The sequence below is a fragment of the Papio anubis genome, chromosome X (assembly GCF_008728515.1).
Source record: "Papio anubis isolate 15944 chromosome X, Panubis1.0, whole genome shotgun sequence".
Lineage (NCBI taxonomy): Eukaryota > Metazoa > Chordata > Mammalia > Primates > Cercopithecidae > Papio > Papio anubis.
Window position 1 is genome coordinate 1451318 of NC_044996.1, and position 20122 is coordinate 1471439.

General features: G+C 44.7%; 1 protein-coding gene across 5 annotated transcripts in view; it reads left to right on the forward strand.

The window, feature by feature from the left end:
* Positions 1 to 9223: 9223 nt before the first annotated feature.
* Positions 9224 to 20122, forward strand: part of MECP2 (methyl-CpG binding protein 2) — a 68334-nt gene continuing 57435 nt past the window's right edge. For 3 of the 5 annotated variants that reach the window (XM_021933090.2, XM_021933092.2, XM_021933093.2), the window contains exon 1: positions 13388 to 14803. Coding sequence is in view for 2 of the 5 variants with exons in the window: in XM_003918474.4 (XP_003918523.2) it covers positions 9307 to 9368 (62 nt within the window). In the remaining 3 variants the exon portion in view is untranslated. Of the gene's footprint in view, positions 9369 to 13387; positions 14804 to 20122 lie in introns of those variants that run through there. The other 2 variants (XM_003918473.3, XM_003918474.4) reach the window with 2 other exon arrangements.

Consider the following 20122-nt stretch of genomic DNA (forward strand, 5'->3'; position numbering starts at 1 on the left):
GGATGGTCTCGATCTCCTGACCCCATGATCCGCCCGACTTGGCCTCCCAAAGTACTGGGATTACAGGTGTGAGCACCCCACAGATCATAACTTTCTTGTATAGTTCTTTCCTCCTGGTATTTCTAATTGCTTTTCCTTATTTTCTTGTACTATTTGCCATTATCGTATCCAACTTCAAACTCCCAATCACACCATCTAATATGTTGAATTCACAAATACACGGTATTTTTTTTTTTTGGAGACGGAGTCTCACTCTGTCGTCCAGGCTGGAGTGCAGTGGTGTAAGCTCAGCTCACTGCAGCCTCTGCCTCCCAGGTTCAAGTGATTCTCCTGCCTCAGCCTCCTTAGTAGCCGGGATTACAGGCATGTGCCACCATGCCCGGTTAATTTTTGTATTTTTAGTAGAGACGGGGTTTCGCCATGTTGGCCAGGCTGGTCTTGAACTCCTGACCTCAGGTGATCTGCCCACCTCGGTCTCCCAAAGTGCTGGGATTACAAGCGTGAGCCACCACACCCGGATAAATATATATATATATATATATTTAATTATTGGAGTCCTCTCTCCCAGAGCCTACCATTCTCCTACTCCAACCTGGACTGATTGCCAACCAGGCTTTCTGCCCAGTTGGCATCCTTGGTATTTCCCATCACAGCTCTCCTGGATTAGATCCATTGTCTTATGGATCCCATGTTTTCCTTTTCTTTGGCTTGCACCCTTGATTTGCTGCAGAACATCCCCAAGTAGCTTCCTAAGAAAGTACATTTCAGAGGCAAATTTTCTTAGGTCTTGTGTATCTAAAAATATTTTTATTCCATTATCACACATAATGGATATTTTGGATAGTATATTTCTATGTGGAAAATCATTTTCCCATGGAATTTGGAAAGCATTGCCCTATAATCTTTTTCTTTTCTTGTTGTCCTATGATCTTTTATAATTTGGCGTTGTTTTGAACTCTGGTGCTACTCTGATTCCTGTTCCTTTTTCTTGATTTCATTTTTCAATAATTCTTGTTTGTTAGTTGCTTGCTGGACTTCTTAGATCACTCTTCAAAGTCCCTATATTTTCTCTCATATTTTTGTCCCTATTGTTTTGTTCTATTTTCTGGGAGACTTCTTCAGTTTTATTTTCCAGTATTTCTATCGAAATTTGAATTTCAGTAATCATATTTTAATTTCCAGTAATTCCTTCTTGTTCTCTGATTGCTCTTTTTACATAATATTCTGTTCTTGTTTTATGAATACAGTATTTTCTTTTAGTCCTGTAGATATGTTAAATAAATTAAAATTTTTTGGTACATTCCCTGAATTTTTTTGAAGTCCAAGTTTATATTTTTTTTCTACAGGTTTATCTTGACTCTTTTTCTGTTGAAGGCTTTCATCAAATTTCTGATAATGTTTACTGGCTGGTTTATATGTAATAAGGAAGGATTGGATAAGTATTGTGGATTTAATCTGCTGTTGGGCAAATAGGTCTGTTTTCCTGCTGTGACTCTTCTCTGTGTAGGGCAGGGAGGTGAGGAACAGAGTATCCCCCAGATGCTGGAATGAGGAAACAATTGTTCAGGGGTTGTCAGCATCCATGCTGGGAGCCTTAGCTCTCCACCAACATTTCAATCAATTTCTTTTTTTTTTTTTTTTTTTGAGACGGAGTCTCGCTCTGTCACCCAGGCTGGAGTGCAGTGGCCGGATCTCAGCTCACTGCAAGCTCCGCCTCCCGGGTTCACGCCATTCTCCTGCCTCAGCCTCCCGAGTAGCTGGGACTACAGGCGCCCGCCACCTCGCCCGGCTAGTTTTTTTTTTTGTATTTTTTTAGTAGAGACGGGGTTTCACCGTGTCAGCCAGGATGGTCTCGATCTCCTGACCTCGTGATCCGCCTGTCTCGGCCTCCCAAAGTGCTGGGATTACAGGCTTGAGCCACCGCGCCCGGCCTCAGTCAATTTCTTTAGAGAACTGTCAGGTGTTTTCCCTGTAGGCCTGTGACAGCTCCCAACTCAGCTGTCTGGTGGGGAGAGGAGGTTCCAACTGGTATAGTCATTCTGTACTGGGGCCTTCAATTAATCCCCGTGTGTTCAATCCTATCTAATTCTATTGTTTTCTACCACATGCCTGCTGATTCTGATTGTCTGGTGTTATATCTAGCAAACTGGCTTCCACTTTCTCTGTGGCTCCCTTGTCAAATATTCTCACCTGGATTTTTACTGCCTATTTTATTCATCAATGAATTCCCATATGCTTGCTATAAAGTTGTTGTCCTTTGATGATAACCTTCCATCCTCATCACATTCTCTTCAGTCTGGTGGGTTTATTCCTTTCCTTTTTTTTTTTTTTCCTTTTTCTTTTTCTTTATGTTTTTTAGACGGAGTCTTGTTCTGTCGCCCAGGCTGGAGTGCAATGGCACGATCTCGGCTCATTGCAACCTCTGCCTACTGGGTTCAAGCGATTCTCCTGCCTCAGCCTCCCAAGTAGCTGGGATTACAGGTGCGTGCCACCACACCTGGCTAATTGTTTGTATTCTTAGTATAGGCAGGGGTTTCACCATGTTGGCCAAGCTGGTCTTGAACTCCTGACCTCAAGCAATCCACCCCGCCTTGGCCTCCCAAAGTGCTGGGATTACAGGCATGAGCCACCGCGCCCTGCCTCCTTTCTGTTTCTTGACATTCTTCTTTTAGTGCACTTCTATGAGTAAAGAAGGAAAACTCTGTGTGTGTGTGTGTGTGTCTGTGTGTGTCTGTGTGTGTGGGTCTGTGTATGTGTCTCTGTGTGTGTGTGTGTGTCTGCATATCTGTGTGTCTGTGTGTGCGCGCGTGTTCAGGCACATCTGAGTCTGCTCATGGTGTCTTATATCAGAATTTATTCATCTCTTATCTATTTTCTAACAAATATGGTTAAGGCTATTACTTTTTCTAGGTGACCTCTGTAGCCCTATCTCCTGGGTTTTAATATGTAGGGCTCTTAATGTTGGTCATTTCTTTTTTTTTGGAGACAGGGTCTTGCTCTTTCTCCCAGGCTGGAGTGCAGTGGCACGATCCTCCCTGAGTAGCTAGGACTACAGGCGTGCACGCGCCCAGCTAATTTATTTCATTTTTGGTAAAAATGGGGTCTCACTTTGTTGCCCAGGCTGATCTCGAACCCCTGGGCTCAAGCAATCCTCCCACCTTGGCCTCCCAAAGTGCTGGGATTACAGGCGTGAGCCAGCACTCCTGGTCTGGATTAGCTCTTCTGAAATATATATATTTTCTATCAGTTCAAGGGATTTTTAGACAAATGGAGTAAAAGTTTGTGTCGTTTGTCATATTGCGAAAATCCTTCTGGTTGTGGGCTTTCTGTCAATTACCATCTATACTAGATTTTCCTGGTTTTTATCTTCTACCGTCCTGTTTTTAAGGGGACCTTAAACTATTATAGTCCCATTTTTTAAATGACCGATTTTTAATTCTAATAGTAAATAATTTTGATTATAGTATATTTTTCTACTTTTCAATGGCAAGTGTGAAACTGTATAACTTAAGTCCCTTCTATTCAGTCTAAAGAATTTTGCAAGATTTTCATTATCTTTTAATATTTCAAAAACTTCTTGATTTCTAGTCTTGTACATTACTCTTTCCAATCCAGATTTAACCTGTTACAGCCCATGAAACTTCTTGACTTTTGATTGAGGCAAAGAGTTTCCAGAGTAATTGATGAAGAATGAACATTTCTATAATGTCGGTGCTTCCCTTCCAGGAATATGCTAGTGTCTGTTTTTGTCCTTGTTTTCTTCTTTTAGATTTTTCAGTAAAGTTTTGTAGCTTGTTGATACAGGTTTTGACATTTCTTATTAAGTTTATTCCAAGCTGCTTTATAATTTTTGTAGTGAGAGTGAGTTGAATCGTTTTTTCCCTCATTACATTTTCCAGATTTGTATTACCGGTCATGTTTATACGCCTGCATCCTAACACCGGGGAACTGACTTGAAATGGGCCTTTCTCCCCACAGTGACGCACCAAGAATGAGGTTTAAAAGAGAATGGAAGAAGGATGTATGTGGGGCTTTTTATTTTTGTTTTTTAATTGACACATATTTAGGAAGTACAATTTGATATTTCAGTATATATTTATGTTGCACAATGATCCAAGCAGGGTAGTTAATATATCCATCACCTCATGCATGTACCATTTCTTTGTTGTGGGAATTTCAAAAGTCTCTTTTCTAGGTATTTTGTAACATACAATATATTGCTGTCAACCATAGTCACCCTGCTGTGCAATAGAACAACATAATTTTTTTTTCTTGAGACAGAATCTCTCTCTATCACCCAGGCTGGAGTGGAGTGGTGTGATCTCAGCTCACTGCAACCTCTGCCTCCTGGGTTCGAGCAATTCTCCTGCCTCAGCCCCCTAAGTAGCTGGCACTATAGGTACCCGCCACCATGCCCAGCTAATTTTTGTATTTTTAGTAGAGACAGGGTTTCACCATGTTGGCCAGACTGTACTCGAACTCCTGACCACAAGTGACCCAGCCACCTCGGCCTCCCAAAGTGTTGGGATTACAAGCATTTGCCACTGCACCTGGCCAGAACACCAGAATTTATTCATCTTATCTAATAAGAACTTTGTACCTGTTGACCAACCTCTCCCCATCCTCCTCTCCCCGATCCTCTCCCTAGTCTCTGGTAACTACTGTTCTACTCTCTGCTTCTATGATATCAATTCTTTTTTGTTTTTGAGATTCCACATATGACTGAGATCACGTGGTATTTGTCTTTCTGTTTCTGGTTTATTTCCCTTAGCATTATGTCCTCCAGGTTCATTCATGCTGTCTTAAGTGACAGGATTTCATTCTTTTTTATGGCCGAATAGTATTCCATTGCATATATGTACCACATTTTCTTTATCCATTTATCTGTTGGTGGACACCTAAGTTGATTCCACATCTGGCTATTGTGAATAGTCCTGCAATAAAAATGGGAGCGCAGATATCTCTTCCACATACTGATTTCATTTCCTTTGGATATATACCAGTAGTAGGATTGCTGGTAGTTCTATTTTCAATTTATTGAGAAACCTCCATACTGTTCTCCATAGTGACTATACTAATTTACTACCCCACCAACAGTATGAAAGTATTCCCTTTTCTCCACATCTTTGCCAACTTGTCTTCTTTTGTCTTGTTGATTAAAGCCATTCTGACTGAATTGAAGGGGTATCTCATTGTGCTTTTGATTTGAATTTCCCTGAGATTGAGTGATGTTGAGCTTTTTTTCTCCTTCCTTCCTTCCTTTCTTTCTTCCTTCTCTTTCTTTTTTTGGAGACAGGGTCTCACTCTGTCACCCAGGCCAAAGTGCAATGGCACGATCCTAGCTTATTGTAGCCTCAACCTCCTGGGCTCAAGTGATCCTCCCACCCCAACCTCCCAAGTAGCTGAGATGACAAGTGTGCACCACTATGACTGGCTAATTTTTCCTTTTTTTAGAGACAGCGGTCTTGCCACGTTAACCAGGCTGGTCTTGAACTCCAGGACTCAAGTGATCTTCCCACCTCGGCCTACCAAAGTGCTGGGATTACAGGTGTGAGCCAAGGTGCCTAGCGAGCTTTTTCCCATGTACCTGTTGGTCATTTGAATGTCTTCTTTTGAGAAATGTCTATTCAGGTCTTTTGCCTTCTCCTAACCTTTTATTTTATCTGTCTGTCTCTCTATCTAGCTATCTATTTATTTTGAGATGCAGTCTTGATCTGTTGCCCAGGCTAGAGTGTAGTGGCACGATCTCGGCTCACTGCAACCTCCACCTCCCAGGTTCAAGCAATTCTCCTGCCTCAGCCTCCTGAGTAGCTGGGACTACAGGTGCGTGCCACCATGCCCGGCTAATTTTTTTGTATTTTTAGTAGAGATGGGGTTTCACCATTTTAGCCAGGATGATCTCAATCTCCTGATCTTGTGACCCATGTGCTGAGATTACAGGCATGAGCCACCATGCCTGGTCAATTTTTTTTTTTTTAAGAGACAGGGTCTTGCTTTGTTGCCCAGGCTAGAGTGCTGTGTGCAATCATAGCTCACTCCTGGGCTCAAGTGATCCTTCCACCTAAGCTTTCCAGGGAGCTGGGACTACAGGTGTGTGCCACTACGTCTGGCTAATATTTAAAATTTTTTTTTTTTGTAAAGACCAGGTCTTGCTTCTTGCTATGTTGCCCAGGCTTGTCTTGAACTCCAGTTCTCTGATTTTTTAAAAAAATCATAAGTAGATGTTGAATTTTATCAAATGCTTTTTCTGCATCTATTGAAATAATTATGTGGTGTTTTTCCCCTTAAGTTTGTTAAGGTTGAGTTTCTAATTGTAAACCATATTTGCATTCTTAGGATAAAATTGAACTCGGTTGTGATAGATCATATACTGCAGGATTCAGTTTATTTGTCTAGAATTTTAAAACTTATTTCCACATCTTGTGTCATACTTTTCTTGGCTCATCATAGTAGATATATTAGTCTAGTAAAATAAGTTTGGAGACATTTATTTCTTTTCTGTGTATGATTGGCATTGCCTACTCATTAAAGATTTGGTAGAAGTCATCCGTAAAGCCCTCTTGGTCTGTTCTCTCTCTCTCTCTCTCTCTCTCTCTCTCTCTGTGTGTGTGTGTGTGTGTGTGTGTCTGTGTGTCTGTGTGTCTGTGTGTCTGTGTCTGTGCGTAGGGGGATGGGTAGGTTTTTAAATACATAGTCAATTTCATTGTGGTTACAGGGATTTTCTGTTTCTAGAGCTGGTTTTGGTAAGCTGTACTTTCCTAGGAATGTATTCCTTTTGCTTATGTTTTCAAATTTACTGACGCACGGTTCACAATAAAATCTTTCCATGAGTAATATAATTTACTTTTCTCTTTTCTTTTTATATCCAGCTTGTTAGAGGGTTGGCTCTTGTTTTTCAGCTTTTCAAAGAAGCAGGTTTAAAATTTTCTCAATCCTCTCCATCATTTGTTTCTATTTCATTAAGTTTTATTCATCCTTATTTTTCTTTCTTCTACTTTTGCAGGCTTACTCTGTCATTTTTTTATGGCTTCTTGAATTGGATGTTCAGCGTGATGACTTTTTGACTGCTTTAGCTGCATCTCTATACTTCAGCATCACACACCCAACGGCTTACTCAACATCTCCATTTTCACACCACTGGGCACCCCAAGCTTAATATAGCCAAAGCAGAACTCTTGATCTGCACCTCTGAAAATGTACTTTTCCTGTAGTTCTCCCCACCATGGTGAAAGGCACCCTTATTTCCCCAGTTGCTCAGGCCCCAATCTCAGGAATTATCCTTGTTTCTTTCCTTTCTCTATGCCCTACATCCAGTCCTTTTGTTCAGTTTTGAAAACATATCTTGAATCTCACAACTTCTCAGAGCTGCACTGACTGCTACCACCCTAGTTAAAGCCACCATCATCTCTTTCTCCTAGACTGTTCTAGGGCCTCGCAACTAGCCTTGTGCTGTAGTTTTGTCCCATCATGTCCAGTTCTCCACTCTACACCTGCAACATACATCAGACAGCTCCTGGCTCAAAATCCTCTAAGGGCTTCTCATCTTAGAATAAACTCTCGGTTCTGGCCAGGTGCGGTGGCTCACACCTGTAGTCCCAGCACTTTGAGGTGGGCGGATCACCTGAACTCAGGAGTTTGAGACCAGTCTGGGCAACATGGTGAAACCCCATCTCTATCAAAAATACAAAAACTTAGCCAGGCGTGGTGAGCATCTGTGGTCCCAGCTACTTAGGACGCTGAGCAGGGAGGATCGCTTGAGCTCAGGGTGGAGGTTGCAGTGAGCCAAGATTGCGCCACTGCACTGCAGCCTGGGCTACAGAATGAGACCCCATCCCCCACCCCCTCAAAAAAGAATGAACTCCCAGTTTTCGTAGTGGCCCCGGCTGCCTTTCCAATCACATTCCCTACCACTCTCCAGCAACACTGACCTCCTTGTTAGTCCCCAACATGCCAGGCATAGTCTCTCCTCATGGCCTTTGAACTTGCCTGGAATGTTCTTTCCCCAGATATTCAAATGAGGGAGTAAAATGAGGATGAAAACCCATAGATACCTAAATAGCACCCCCTTTACTCTTACTCTATCTTTCTCAAAGCCCCTGTCACTATGTGAAATGATACATTATACTTATGTGTATGCTAGTATGAATCTTCCCGGCAAGAATCTTAGTATGCTGTCTGTTCAGTACCATGCATCCAGAGCCTGGAAGAGTGCCTGGCACATAGCAGGTAGTCAATAAATGAATGGGGGCAGGCAGCCAAATCAGAATCAGGTTTTCTTGCTAAGCATAGAACTAACAGAAGGATCACTGAATGGATTGGATAATGACTGGCATCAGGGTAAGGTCCCCTTAACAAACACTCCTGTCCTGAACACCTGGTTAGCTAACACTTTTCTCATATTTTCCCAAAACACAATTGCTGGATCTCAGCTCCAAATCCATTTTTCTAGGAAAGTGAACAATTGCTGGATCTCAGCTCCCAAATCACATCTTTCAGGCAGAGCTAACATTGCCCCTTATTCACACCTCCACCAAACCATCTGATCCAACAATGACAGGTGTCACGAGGCCTTGGCATGCACTCTCTTCCCCCGCCAGAGTTCTGCGAAGGCCAGGGTTGGGATTTGTTGTCAGTTTATTCCCCACCCCTACGAGAACGTGACCACCGGGCAGGCTCAGATGAAATAATGCATTGAGTAGGCCTCTGAAACCAAGGCCCCTCAGCTGGGGCAACGTCAGGCTCCAGGGCGGGTAACTTTGCTGCTTCTGCTGAAAATGGTGATATTGAGAAACTGCGGGTGCAGTGAAACGCTTATTGCAGCGCACTCGGTGCATCTGTGGACAGAGGGTCAATCGCCCCTCAGGGCCGCGCAAACAGGCGTCCCGAGCCTGGGCCTTCACTTGCCCCAGCATCCGCAAGGGTCCATTAATCCTTAACATTCAAATTCCGCCCACTAAACCAGCCCCTCCGCGCCCAAGCCGCCTCTTTTCCCCAAAGGACGGCCGAAAGCAGCCAATCAACAGCTGGAGAGGACCGCCTCCTTTTCCCTGGCCGAAATGGACAAGAAATCTCGCCAATTGACTGCATCGCCGCTGTGACCGCCCCCCCCGCCCCAGCCCGGCCATCACAGCCAATGGCGGGCGGGCTCGCAGCGGCGCCGGGGGCGGGGCGCGGGCGCGCAGGTGCAGCAGCGCGCGGGCCGGCCGGGAGGGCGGGGCGCGACGTCGACCGTGCGGGGTCCCGGCGTCGGCGGCGCGCGCGCTCCCTCCTCTCGGAGAGAGGGCTGTGGTAAAAGCCGTCCGGAAAATGGCCGCCGCCGCCGTCGCCGCGCCGAGCGGAGGAGGAGGAGGAGGCGAGGAGGAGAGACTGTGAGTGGGACCGCCGTGGCCGCGGGCGGGGACCCTTGCCGGGGGGCGGGGGTCAGGGGCGGGACGTGGCGCGGGAGGGGCCCGCGGGGTCGGACGACACGGCTGGCGGATGGCGTCCCTCCTCTCTACCCTCCCCCTCCCGCCGCCGCCGGTGGCGACTCTCCCTTCGGCCCGTGCCCGTGCTCGCAGGTGACTGCGTCCCTCAACGCAGCCTCCCTGGAGCCGCCTTCGCCTGACGCCCCTCTTCCGCCCTCGGCGCGCATCCCGGCCCCCGGCCCCGCGGGCGCCCCTGTCGCCGGGGCTTCGCCTGTCGGGGCTGCGCGCGCTCCTGCCCTTCTCGGGGCTTTGGGCCGCGGCGCCGTCGCGCGCCCGCGGCCCCGGCCTCTCCCTGGATCGCGCTCTCCCCTCTCCTCCCTCGCGCGCCCCCTCTCCCGTTACTTGGCCCAGCCCCCCACCGGCGCGCGTGCGCCCGCCTCCCGTCGGGAGGGGTGCGCCTGGGGCCTCCTGAGCTCTCACCCCATCTCTGGGCTTTGCCTTCCCCTCCTTCTCGCCCATTCCATGAATTTCTGCCCCCCCACCCCCACGCGAGGCAGGTAGGTCCGCCGGCTCCAGCACCACATCTAGCAGGAACAGGGAGGTGGAGTTGTTGTGTCCACAAAAGGGACTAGACATTGTGTTCTGGGTCCCACAACTCATCCTAAAGAGGTGGTTATAGTTCCCATCAGGAGCCGTGAGTAGGGGACTGTGCGTCCAGCAGCACCCGAGGCTCTTCGGCGCCTGAGGCTCTAAGGTGCGAGCGTGTCCCCAGGGTGCTCAGAGGTTCTTTGGAGTGCTGTGGCCTCGGAATGTGAGCACCCTCCCATCTTACCCTCCCCTTCGCCGGCGATCTTCCAGTTACATAAGTGGAGTGGGACATAGTAGGTAACGGGCTCTCATCGCCCTGGAGCGCTCGGGATCACCGGTACCAGATGGAGCAAGTTCATCGCGACGCTGTGGCTCCTGTTCATTGTGCCTGAAAGGTTATTCTCTGTTCAGTTTGGTTATGACCGAATCACCCAAACTGAAACTCAGATGACTTTTATATGGCAGTGGCAATGTTTCTGTGGTTTTGCACTAAAGACTTAAGGTCATTATGAAGAGTTTAAAAGGATTGCTCTCGCAGGGGAGACCGTTTATGACATTGCTAAGTATGGACCCCAAGGGGGAAAAAGCTCATTCTGGAATTGCTCTGTGGCGGTGACTTCTGTTGTGAGTGTGTTCGGGTGTGGGTTGGTCACAGCAGAAATGGGCTCCACCACAAAATTGATATTCCTGACTCATGGTCAGGCAGATGTGTGCTTCTGGTTATTTTTCCAGGAACAGGAATGGGCTCTGCCGAGCCTTGCACACGTTGTGTCTCTGCTGTGCGGGATCAGCACCCCAAACTGTGAGATAACAGGATCGAATTCATGGGTTGGTTGGTGATCCAGGAACCATACCTACTTGGATGTGATACTGAGTGACTTAGACGTTGTAGGACTCTCATAAGTTTTAGGCATTTTGTTACACTGTAAAAAGCATATACGGCCTCGGTAGTAACGCTGCACTAATAGGTAATTATTACTCTAGAGAATTTTGGGTTCCGTGGCTGGAATGTTCATCTGTATCTCAGCAATTTCAGTTAATAACCAGATTAAGCTGACCTCTTGAGTCTTTTGAAATCTGCTGGGTCCCTATAATAAGATAGGGTCTGGATTTTTTAATCTTTTGGGAATTTCCACCAAGGATTTAGGGAAATAGGCTTATTTATCGGCTTTTCAGGATTTCTATTTCAAATCCCAGTCAGGAAGTGTAGGAAGCACTTGCTTTTATTTTCTTACGTGAATATGTCAGAACCTTAAATCACCCAATCAATCTAGAAGTAGTACAGTTGATTAAAATAAGTCACCACAGGTCACCCATTCGTGGCAGGTCAGCTAGGTGGCTGATCACTGGAATACAGTCATATCCCCAGGCAGACACAGGAGCCTCACTTGACGATCCCAAAGTTTGTACATCTGAGCTTGAGACATGACAAGTTGAGGTCTCTGCTTTGTTCTTCATAGTTGGCAGTTTGTCTCCTCGGGTTCCCCTCCAGTTAGCTGTTTATCATACACCTAGCCCTTTCAACAGTGCAGGCAGCTTCCATAGTATAGTTTTCTCTTCAAAGTGCCGGGTGGAGGGGTACCCCCCTTTCCATTGTCCTAATGGCTCCATAGGGCTTCCATACCAGCCCTTTCCAGTGTCCTAACAGCTCAAAGAAACCATCTATGACTTTCTTGTTAGCACTGGCCTATCACACCTTCCTATTGCCTGTTACTAAAATTTAACCTGGAATGCTTTAAGCTTAGAGTACTGGGTCTTTGTTTTATCCGATTGATAGGAGAGTGTCATACAGTCAGCAGAACTCCGACTTTTGTGCTGTTTAATACTTAGGTAGGTCTGGGGCAAGGCACAAACCACTGTGTATTCAAAGGGTTATGGTGCTTACATTCTGTGTGTATATGTTTGTAATTTCCAACCAGAGTCATTTCCCGTGCCTGCCCTGCCTCTGTGCAATCTCATCTAGTGGAGTAGGGAGGCAAGCTGTGGAGTTTGAAAAAAAAATAAAGAAACAAAAAAACTGGCTAGATGAGTTTAATAGGCTGTTACCCCCTCTGGAACATTCCTCCCATGTGGAGATGAAATGAGAAGTTCGTTTCTTTAACCTAAAATAAAGAACAACAGAGATAAAATTGTTAGTTTATTATTGGAGCCTGGTTTCCACTGCTTTGGACTCTGCATGATAAATGACGTGTCCTGGAACCTGAAATATTTTATAAAGGGTAATATCAGCAGAAATCTTTTAATTAGCTAAAAGCAGTTTGTTCTCAAGCTGCCCGAGTTATCTTGGAGGAGGAGAGAATCACAGAAAATGTTTGATATTTCTAGTAACCAGTGTTTTCAGTGCATGGGGTAAAGCACACTCCTAGACTGGCCAGTCCCGAAGAGTGTGGCAGGACACCTGCTTGTTTTCCCTGCCCTCTACTATGGTGACATCCTTGCAGACCAGTCTTGCGTGGCTGGCAGACACAATCTCTTTTTCTTGGGTAGAGCATTATCACCGCTGCGATGGAAGGACCTTGTCCTCGGTGCCTCCATACCAGCCCTTTCCAGTGAAACTACTGCTGTCCGGGCAAGCCCTGTGCATGTGCATCATTCCGGGTAGGACAAGACGTGAACAGGTCCCTCTTCTTTGGGCTTAAGTAGAAGTTGAGCTCTTCTGCTTTTATCTGTTTTCTTCTGCCTTTCTATTTCAAGAAACCTTCTCCTGTCAAAAGCTTGGTTCACATGCCATTGCTTAAATACTTTGATGGTATGTATGGTGTGTGGGATAACTGAGTGGGAGCCGGAATTGGGGGGTGGGCAGGGCATCCCCACCCCCACATCAAAGGGAGAATGACCATTTCGTTAGAGAATAAAAAGCCTGAGTCTTTATAACTTCTTCAAGCACACATATGCTGGGTCTGGTGGCGTGTGAATGTGTCCCCGCTGTGGTGTGTGGCTGTTTTGCAGTTCCTGTAGACACTGTAGTCTGGGCTCTCATTATTGCCTCTGAAGCTGACAGGACTAAACCTTAGTAAGGATGCACTTGTCTTCCTTGCCTAAGAGCTAGGGGTGTTTTATATATATATGAACTTTTTTCTTTATTAGATTTCACAAACTGCTGTCATTTTCTGGCTTCTTTCTTTTTTTTTTTTTTTTTTTCTTTTTTTTTTTTTTTTTTTTTTTTTTTTTTGAGACAGTCTTGCTTTGTCGCCCAGGCTGGAGTGCAGTGGCACAATCTCAGCTCACTGCAACCTCTGCCTCCTGGATTCAAGCAGTTCTCTGCCTCAGCCTCCCAAGTAGCTGGGATTACGGGCACCCGTCACCACGTCTGGCTAATTTTTTTTTTTGTTTGTTTGGTTTGGTTTTTTTTTTTGGTCGAGACAGGGTTTCGCCATCTTGGCCAGGCTGGTCTTGAACTCCTGACCTTGTGATCCACCTGCCTCGGCCTTCCAAAGTGCAGGGATTACAGACGTGAGCCACCGCACCCGGCCTCTGTCTCTTTTCTTTTTGACATGAAATCTTAAGTTAATTATCTTAAACTTTAAGGACTAGAAGGATCCTTAGTCCAGCACCATCAGTTTGCAAACAAAAAAAAAACCTGTGTCCCTGAGAAGTTGTGACTTTTCCAGGGCCTCCTAGCCAGGATACCAGTTTGGTTTTTATTAGATAGCTAACCGAGTAATACTATTAACTTGACTTCTGGGGTTTCAAAGTATTCTATGACTTGACTGTTTAAGGGAATTATGAGACCTCACTGAACCTCAAAAGATAATTTTAGATACCATCCTGTTAGCTATAGAGCAGCAAAAGAGCAGTAAAAGACTTGGTTGGTGTTGCCCTTCTTCCGGGTTTGATTACATGAGTAATTGTGTGGATGGTCTCTAAGTTGTATGCTCTGAGCTTTTGTTTTTAGCTTATAAAAGTGCTACTTTTGGGCCAGCATAGTATCAGAAATTAGGTAATTAATATGGGGCAGTTTAGGCTTTAACAAGGAAATGATGGTTATCTTAATGACAGAAATGGTACTGACAAAAGTCCTTTTTTGAACATGTGTTCAAAAGCAAAAGAGAAACTATCAAACTGATAACTCAGTTTGTTAAACAGTGAGATTGACTGATCTGAGAGGCTTAAAACTGATTGCCCTGAAATAGACTTGCATGTTTTGGATGATGGCTTTGGGTCTCCCAGAGCACGTGGTTTCCCATGGTGCTGATTTTTTCTCTCAGGATTAAAGCCCCTTTATGTGATGTTGTTACAGCAGCTCATTGCAACTTCATTCAGCTGCTTGCAAAAGAAGGGAGACTGCCTCTAGGTTCCATGTGTTCTTTCAGGGATGGTATTTTGATGTTGCATATTCTCTTGAATATGTATTCTTCCCTGAGAATTTCTGTGTGACGTGGTGGAAGAAATACTGGCCAGAAATCACCATTCATGGTATGCTTTTGTACTGTCGAAGTGTCCCCTAGAGGTGACAAGACTTGTGATAGTGTTGATTCTAACAAGCATGAGTCTTTCCTCTATTTTAGCACTGTGTGTTACTTACGTGCCAGTAATTTGCAGTTTATCCTTTGTTTCTAGCTAGGTAAGCTGGGAAATAGCATAGTACTTTGTCTGTGTGTTTATCTTCAAAATGTCCCAAATAGCCCTGGGAAAAAGGTCGTGCAGCTCAATGGGGGCTTTCAACTTACAATTTTCTTTGTTTTAGGCTCCATAAAAATACAGACTCACCAGTTCCTGCTTTGATGTGACATGTGACTCCCCAGAATACACCTTGCTTCTGTAGACCAGCTCCAACAGGATTCCATGGTAGCTGGGATGTTAGGGCTCAGGTAAGTAACCTTCCTTTTTTTTTTTTTAGTATATGTCCTGGTTTGGCCTTCTTTTTTTTTTTTTTAAAAAAAAAAAAAAAAAGGAAAAAAGGAAAAAATATACTACTCTTGGACAGTATAAAAGTACCCCAAAGACTAAAGACATAACTGTGCCAAACTGTGCCATATAATAAAAAAAAGTCACTTCCCTGAGCCCTGAAAGGTCAGTGTGGGTAGGGTTACCTGGTCGCTACAGCGAGATCTGGGGGCGGGCGTCAGATTAGAGCCGGAACTGGTGATCTGCAACTTCAGTTCACCTTGAAGCAGGTCAGCTGAGCTGAGAGCGCTTGCACTGAGCCCTTCTGCGCTGCTGCTGTTGCCTTAGCGGTCTTCAGCATGTGTTTACTTCGGTTTGGGGTAAATGCTTTAGTGGTCAGCGTTAGTGAGCAGTGGTAATGCATTTTCAGATATGGGAACTGGTATATGGTTGGTTCCCTAGAAGGACACCCTCCTGAAAGCTGTCTCAGAACACCGGGGGCCATGACTAATAAATATCATGTGCTTGCCACACTAAAGAGAGTACCCAGATATACATCTGTTCTTGAGACTCTAGAGGAGGATGAGTACTTTGTAAAAAGCTGGGGGCCCAAGTCATTCTAGGTCTGACACTCAGGTGCTGTATCAGCTGCAGTTTGAACTAGTTGGCACCATTGTGTGGACTTTAGTTTTGTAAAAATGAATGGTTCCTTCAGGCTCAACATCTCAAGCTGTTTGTTGTTGTTGTTGTTTGTTTGTTTTTTTGTTTCTGTTTTTGTTTTTTTGATTAGTGGTCACTCCACATTTGATGTTTTGACGTGTGGATTTCAGAATTTCTGTGTGGTAAAGCCGAATGTTCCAATTGAATTTTCCCTTTTTTTCCCCCTAAGCAAAAATGTGGGTTTTCACATATACAGCCATTGTGATTCCAACTGAGACCCTAAGTCATACTTTGTTGTGTCTCTCTTGTGGTTTCTGACACCTCAGTGTGAAGCTGTTGTAGACATCCATAAGAAATAGCCTGCTTAGGAATTATGTGAGGGCAAGGTTTGGCTGAAGGAGAATAGAAGGTGTGGAAGGAAGGAAGAGCATCACACTCCTCAAGTCCCAAATTTGATTCTGCTCCTGATCCTGTGACTCAAATTGTCATTCTCCTTTACTGCTGTGGGGTGTGCTCTGGGCCCGACTGACAGGACATTCTTTGTACTCCACGTATTTATGCTGGTGGGAGTTGTATGGCTAGTGCTTTGTGCTTTGTCTCAGAAATTGTGTGGACTAAATGTAATATGGGCAGTGAATGGGTTTCTTCTGGAAGATGTTAGGCCTGTAGGGTGGTTTGGGTTTTTAAGAGTCTTTTTCTCAGATCACACGAATGGATGTTATAAAACAGGCAATGTTGACACCATACAGTTTCTCCTAAGAAATGTACAGAGAGTTCAACCCGAGGAAGCTAACTGAAAGTAAACTTTTAAAAAGAAATATAGAAAGAGGAGATTTTTAAAATATCTTATTACTTATGAATGGGAAAGATGTAGCCATTTGAGCTTCAAAGAACTTTTGAGGGAATTCTCAAAGGACAGTACTTGTCTTTAGTAGATAAATGCTTGGTATCTATTTTTCTTCTTTTACTTTTTAAAGAATTACTAAAATAACACATGGATTTATAGAAAAATCAAACCACTTAAGAATTTATGAGGTGGCTGGGCGAGGTGGCTCATGCCTGTAATCCCAGCACTTTGGGCGGCCTAGGCAGGTGGATCACCTGAGGTCAGGAGTTCGATACCAGCCTGGCCAACATGGCAAAACCCCATCTCTCTTAAAAATACAAAAATTAGCTGGCTGTGGTGGCTCGCACGTGTAGTCCCAGCTACTCAGAAGGCTGAGGCAGGAGAATCACTTGAACCTGGGAGGCGGAGGTTGCAGTGAGCCAAGATCATGCTACTGTACTCCTGCCTGGGTGACAGTGTGAGACTCTGTCTCCAAAAAAAAAAAAGTATCAGGTAAAAAAATGAAGGCTCGCTGCTTAGTCTCTGCTCCCACTACCCGGAATAACCACTGTTAATAGCTTAATGTAGATCCTTCTAAGACTAAACTATGTACTTTTTGTGTTATACAGGAGGATGTTTTTTTTTGTTTTTGTTTTTTTCTTTTTTGAGATGGAGTCTTGCTCTGTCACCCAGGCTGGAGTGCAGTGGCGCAATCTCGGCTCACTGCAACCTCCGCCTCCTGTGTTCAAGTGATTCTCCTGCCTCAGCCTCCTAAGTAGCTAGGATTACAGGCACCTGCCACCACACCCAGCTAATTTTTGTATTTTTTAGTAGAGACTGGGTTTCACCATGTTGGCCAGGCTGGTGTCGAACTCTTGACCTCAGGCGATCCACCCACCTCCGCCTCCCAAAGTGAGCCACCACACCCGGCCTCAGGATGGTGTTATATATACATATTCTGCATTTATCCCTCTCATATATTTATCTCTGCCTCATTTCTTTTAAGTAGCAGTGTAGTCCAGGGCTGACTTACCATCATGCATTTCATTGTCTCTCTGTTGGATTTCCCAGTGGTTTGTTATTAAAAATACTACAGGATTGAAATTCCTCATGTGCCAGTGATTTTGAAGAATGGCTGCCTAGACTTGGAATTTCTGGTGGGTACCACCACATCACTGTCCAAGATGGCTATCCCAGTTCCCACAATAGTCTGAGAAAGTGCCATTTTCCCATACCCTCCCAGAATTGGACATACATCTTTTAAATTGGTGCTACTTGGATTATTACTGAGGCTAAACCTCAATAATCATTGTCATAGTTTTTAGTGTATTAAAGATGTTAACTCTTTGTCATGCAGATATTTTCCTATTTTGTCTTATGTCTTGATTCTTGTTTTTCTGATATATAATACTTCTGTTATGATTTCTTCTTTTGCTTTTATACTTAGGAAATCCTTTCTTACCCTTTTTTTGAGAGGAGTCTCGCTCTGTCACCTAGGCTGGAGTGCAGTGGCGTGATCTTAGCTCACTGCAAGCTCCGCCTCCCAGGTTCACGCCGTTCTCCTGCCTCAGCCTCCCGCGTAGCTGGGAATACAGGATCCCGCCACCACACCTGGCTAATTTTTTTTGTATTTTTGGTAGAGACAGGGTTTCACCCTGTTAGCCAGGCTGGTCTCGATCTCCTGACCTCATGATCTGCCCGCCTCAGCCCCGCAAAGTGCTGGGATTACAGGCGTGAGCCACCGCGCCCCGCCAGGAAATCCTTTCCTACTCGTAACAACAGATCAGTAGTCATCTGTATTTTCTTCCTAAAAAACCTGATGATGTATTATATTCATACATACGTATTTAATACATACAAAAGGGCCAGATGTGGTGGTTCATTCCTGTAATCCCAGCACTTTGGGAGGCTGAGGTGAGTGGATCACCTGACGTCAAGAGACCAGCCTGGCCAAGATGGTGAAACCCCGTCTCTACTAAAAATGCAAAAATTAGCCAGGCATGGTGGCAGGCGCCTCCAATCTCAGCTACTGGGGTGGCTGAGGCAGAAGAATCGCTTGAACCCAGGAGGCAGAAGTTTTGGTGAGCCGAGATCGCACCACTGCACTCCAGCCTGGGTGACAGAGTGAGACTCTGTCTCAAAAATAAATAAATAAATAAATATAATAATGTTATAGTTAAGTTGTCCTGTGTTTTTCCTGTGATTTAAAAAAATATCTGTTTTGTATTTAACTTTGGGGTGGGATAAGGTATAGCCCACTTAGTCAGTTGTGTCTAAGCCACTTGGTGAACCAGTCAATCCAGTCTTCACCTTTAACAAATGCTGATTTCTTGAAGTGAGCAAAATATCTCTTAAACTTTTTCCTATTTTCTCTATAAAGTTGCTTTTTTCTGAATTTTTTCTTTATGAGGTTTGATGGCAGCCCTATCAGCAGACAATTGTTCATTCACCCAACAAATATTTGAGCATCTGCTTCAAGCCTGGGGCAGTGCTAAGCCCTAGAAGTGATATCTTCTCCTTATCCGGAGTGGGGCTACAGTGCTCATTCCAGAAGACTCAAGAAAATAGCAGATCATCACAAAAGCAGGTTTTACATAAATGAGGAGGAATCCACAGGGTTGTGTATATGTGTGTGTGTTTTAAATTCTGATGTAAGTTGGAGCTTTAGGATAGACTGTGACATTAGAGTAGTTTGTTTTGCAACTCGTGTAATTGCAGGCTGATTTTTGTCTTGAATTATGATAATGGTAACTTTTTTCTGCTGAAACAATTCTGTATTCATCTTAGCTTGGTTGGGATGCAATAAAAGTTTTATACTGGTAAAAATGATAATTTTCTTCTATGAAGATTTTGAAGCTTTTCTGTAACAGCTGATAAAAATAAAGAGAGAGGCCAGGCTTGGTGGCTCATGCCTGTAGCCCCAGCTGCTCGGGAGGATGAGGCGGGAGGATCCTATGAGCCCAGGAGTTTAGGCTGCAGTGAACCATCATCACACCACTGTACTCCAGCCTGGGCAGCCTCGTTCTTTAGAGTAAGACACTGTCTCTTTAAAAAAAAAAAAAAAAAAAAAAGCTTTTAGTGAATATATTCTTAGGGTAGCAAGTGTAATTTTTGTCAATTACATTATTTGAATCTAATAAATACCCTCAAAGCTGAAGTTGAATTCTGATTTGGATTGAAAATACTTTTTATTTGAAGGAAGAGGGATAGAATAAATGATATGATTAAGGAAAAGGCTTCTTGTATAAGGCCGGGGTTTTTTAAATGATTTTTTGAATAGTTAGATAGACAATATGGAATTAAAAAGGTGATATAAAAAATTATATGAGGCTGGGCACAGTGGCTCATGCCTGTAATCCCAGTACTTTGGGAGGCTGAGGTGGGTGGATCACCTGAGGTCAGGAGTTTGAGACCAGCATGGCCAACATGGCGAAACACCATCTCTACTAAAAATATAAAAATTAGCCAGGCGTGGTGGTGCACACCTGTAATCCCAGCTACTCAGGAGGCTGGGGCAGAAGAATCGTTTGAGGCCGGGCGCAGTGACTCAAGCCTGTAATCCCAGCACTTTGGGAGGCCAAGACCGGAGAATCACAAGGTCGGGAGATCGAGACCATCCCGGCTAACACGGTGAAACCCCGTCTCTACTAAAAAAAAATACAAAAAAACTAGCCAGGCGTGGTGGCGGGCACCTGTAGTCCCAGCTACTCGGGAGGCTGAGGCAGGAGAATGGCGTAAACCCGGGAGGCGGAGTTTGCAGTGAACTGAGATCCAGCCACTGCACTCCAGCCTGGGCGACAGAGCGAGACTCCATCTC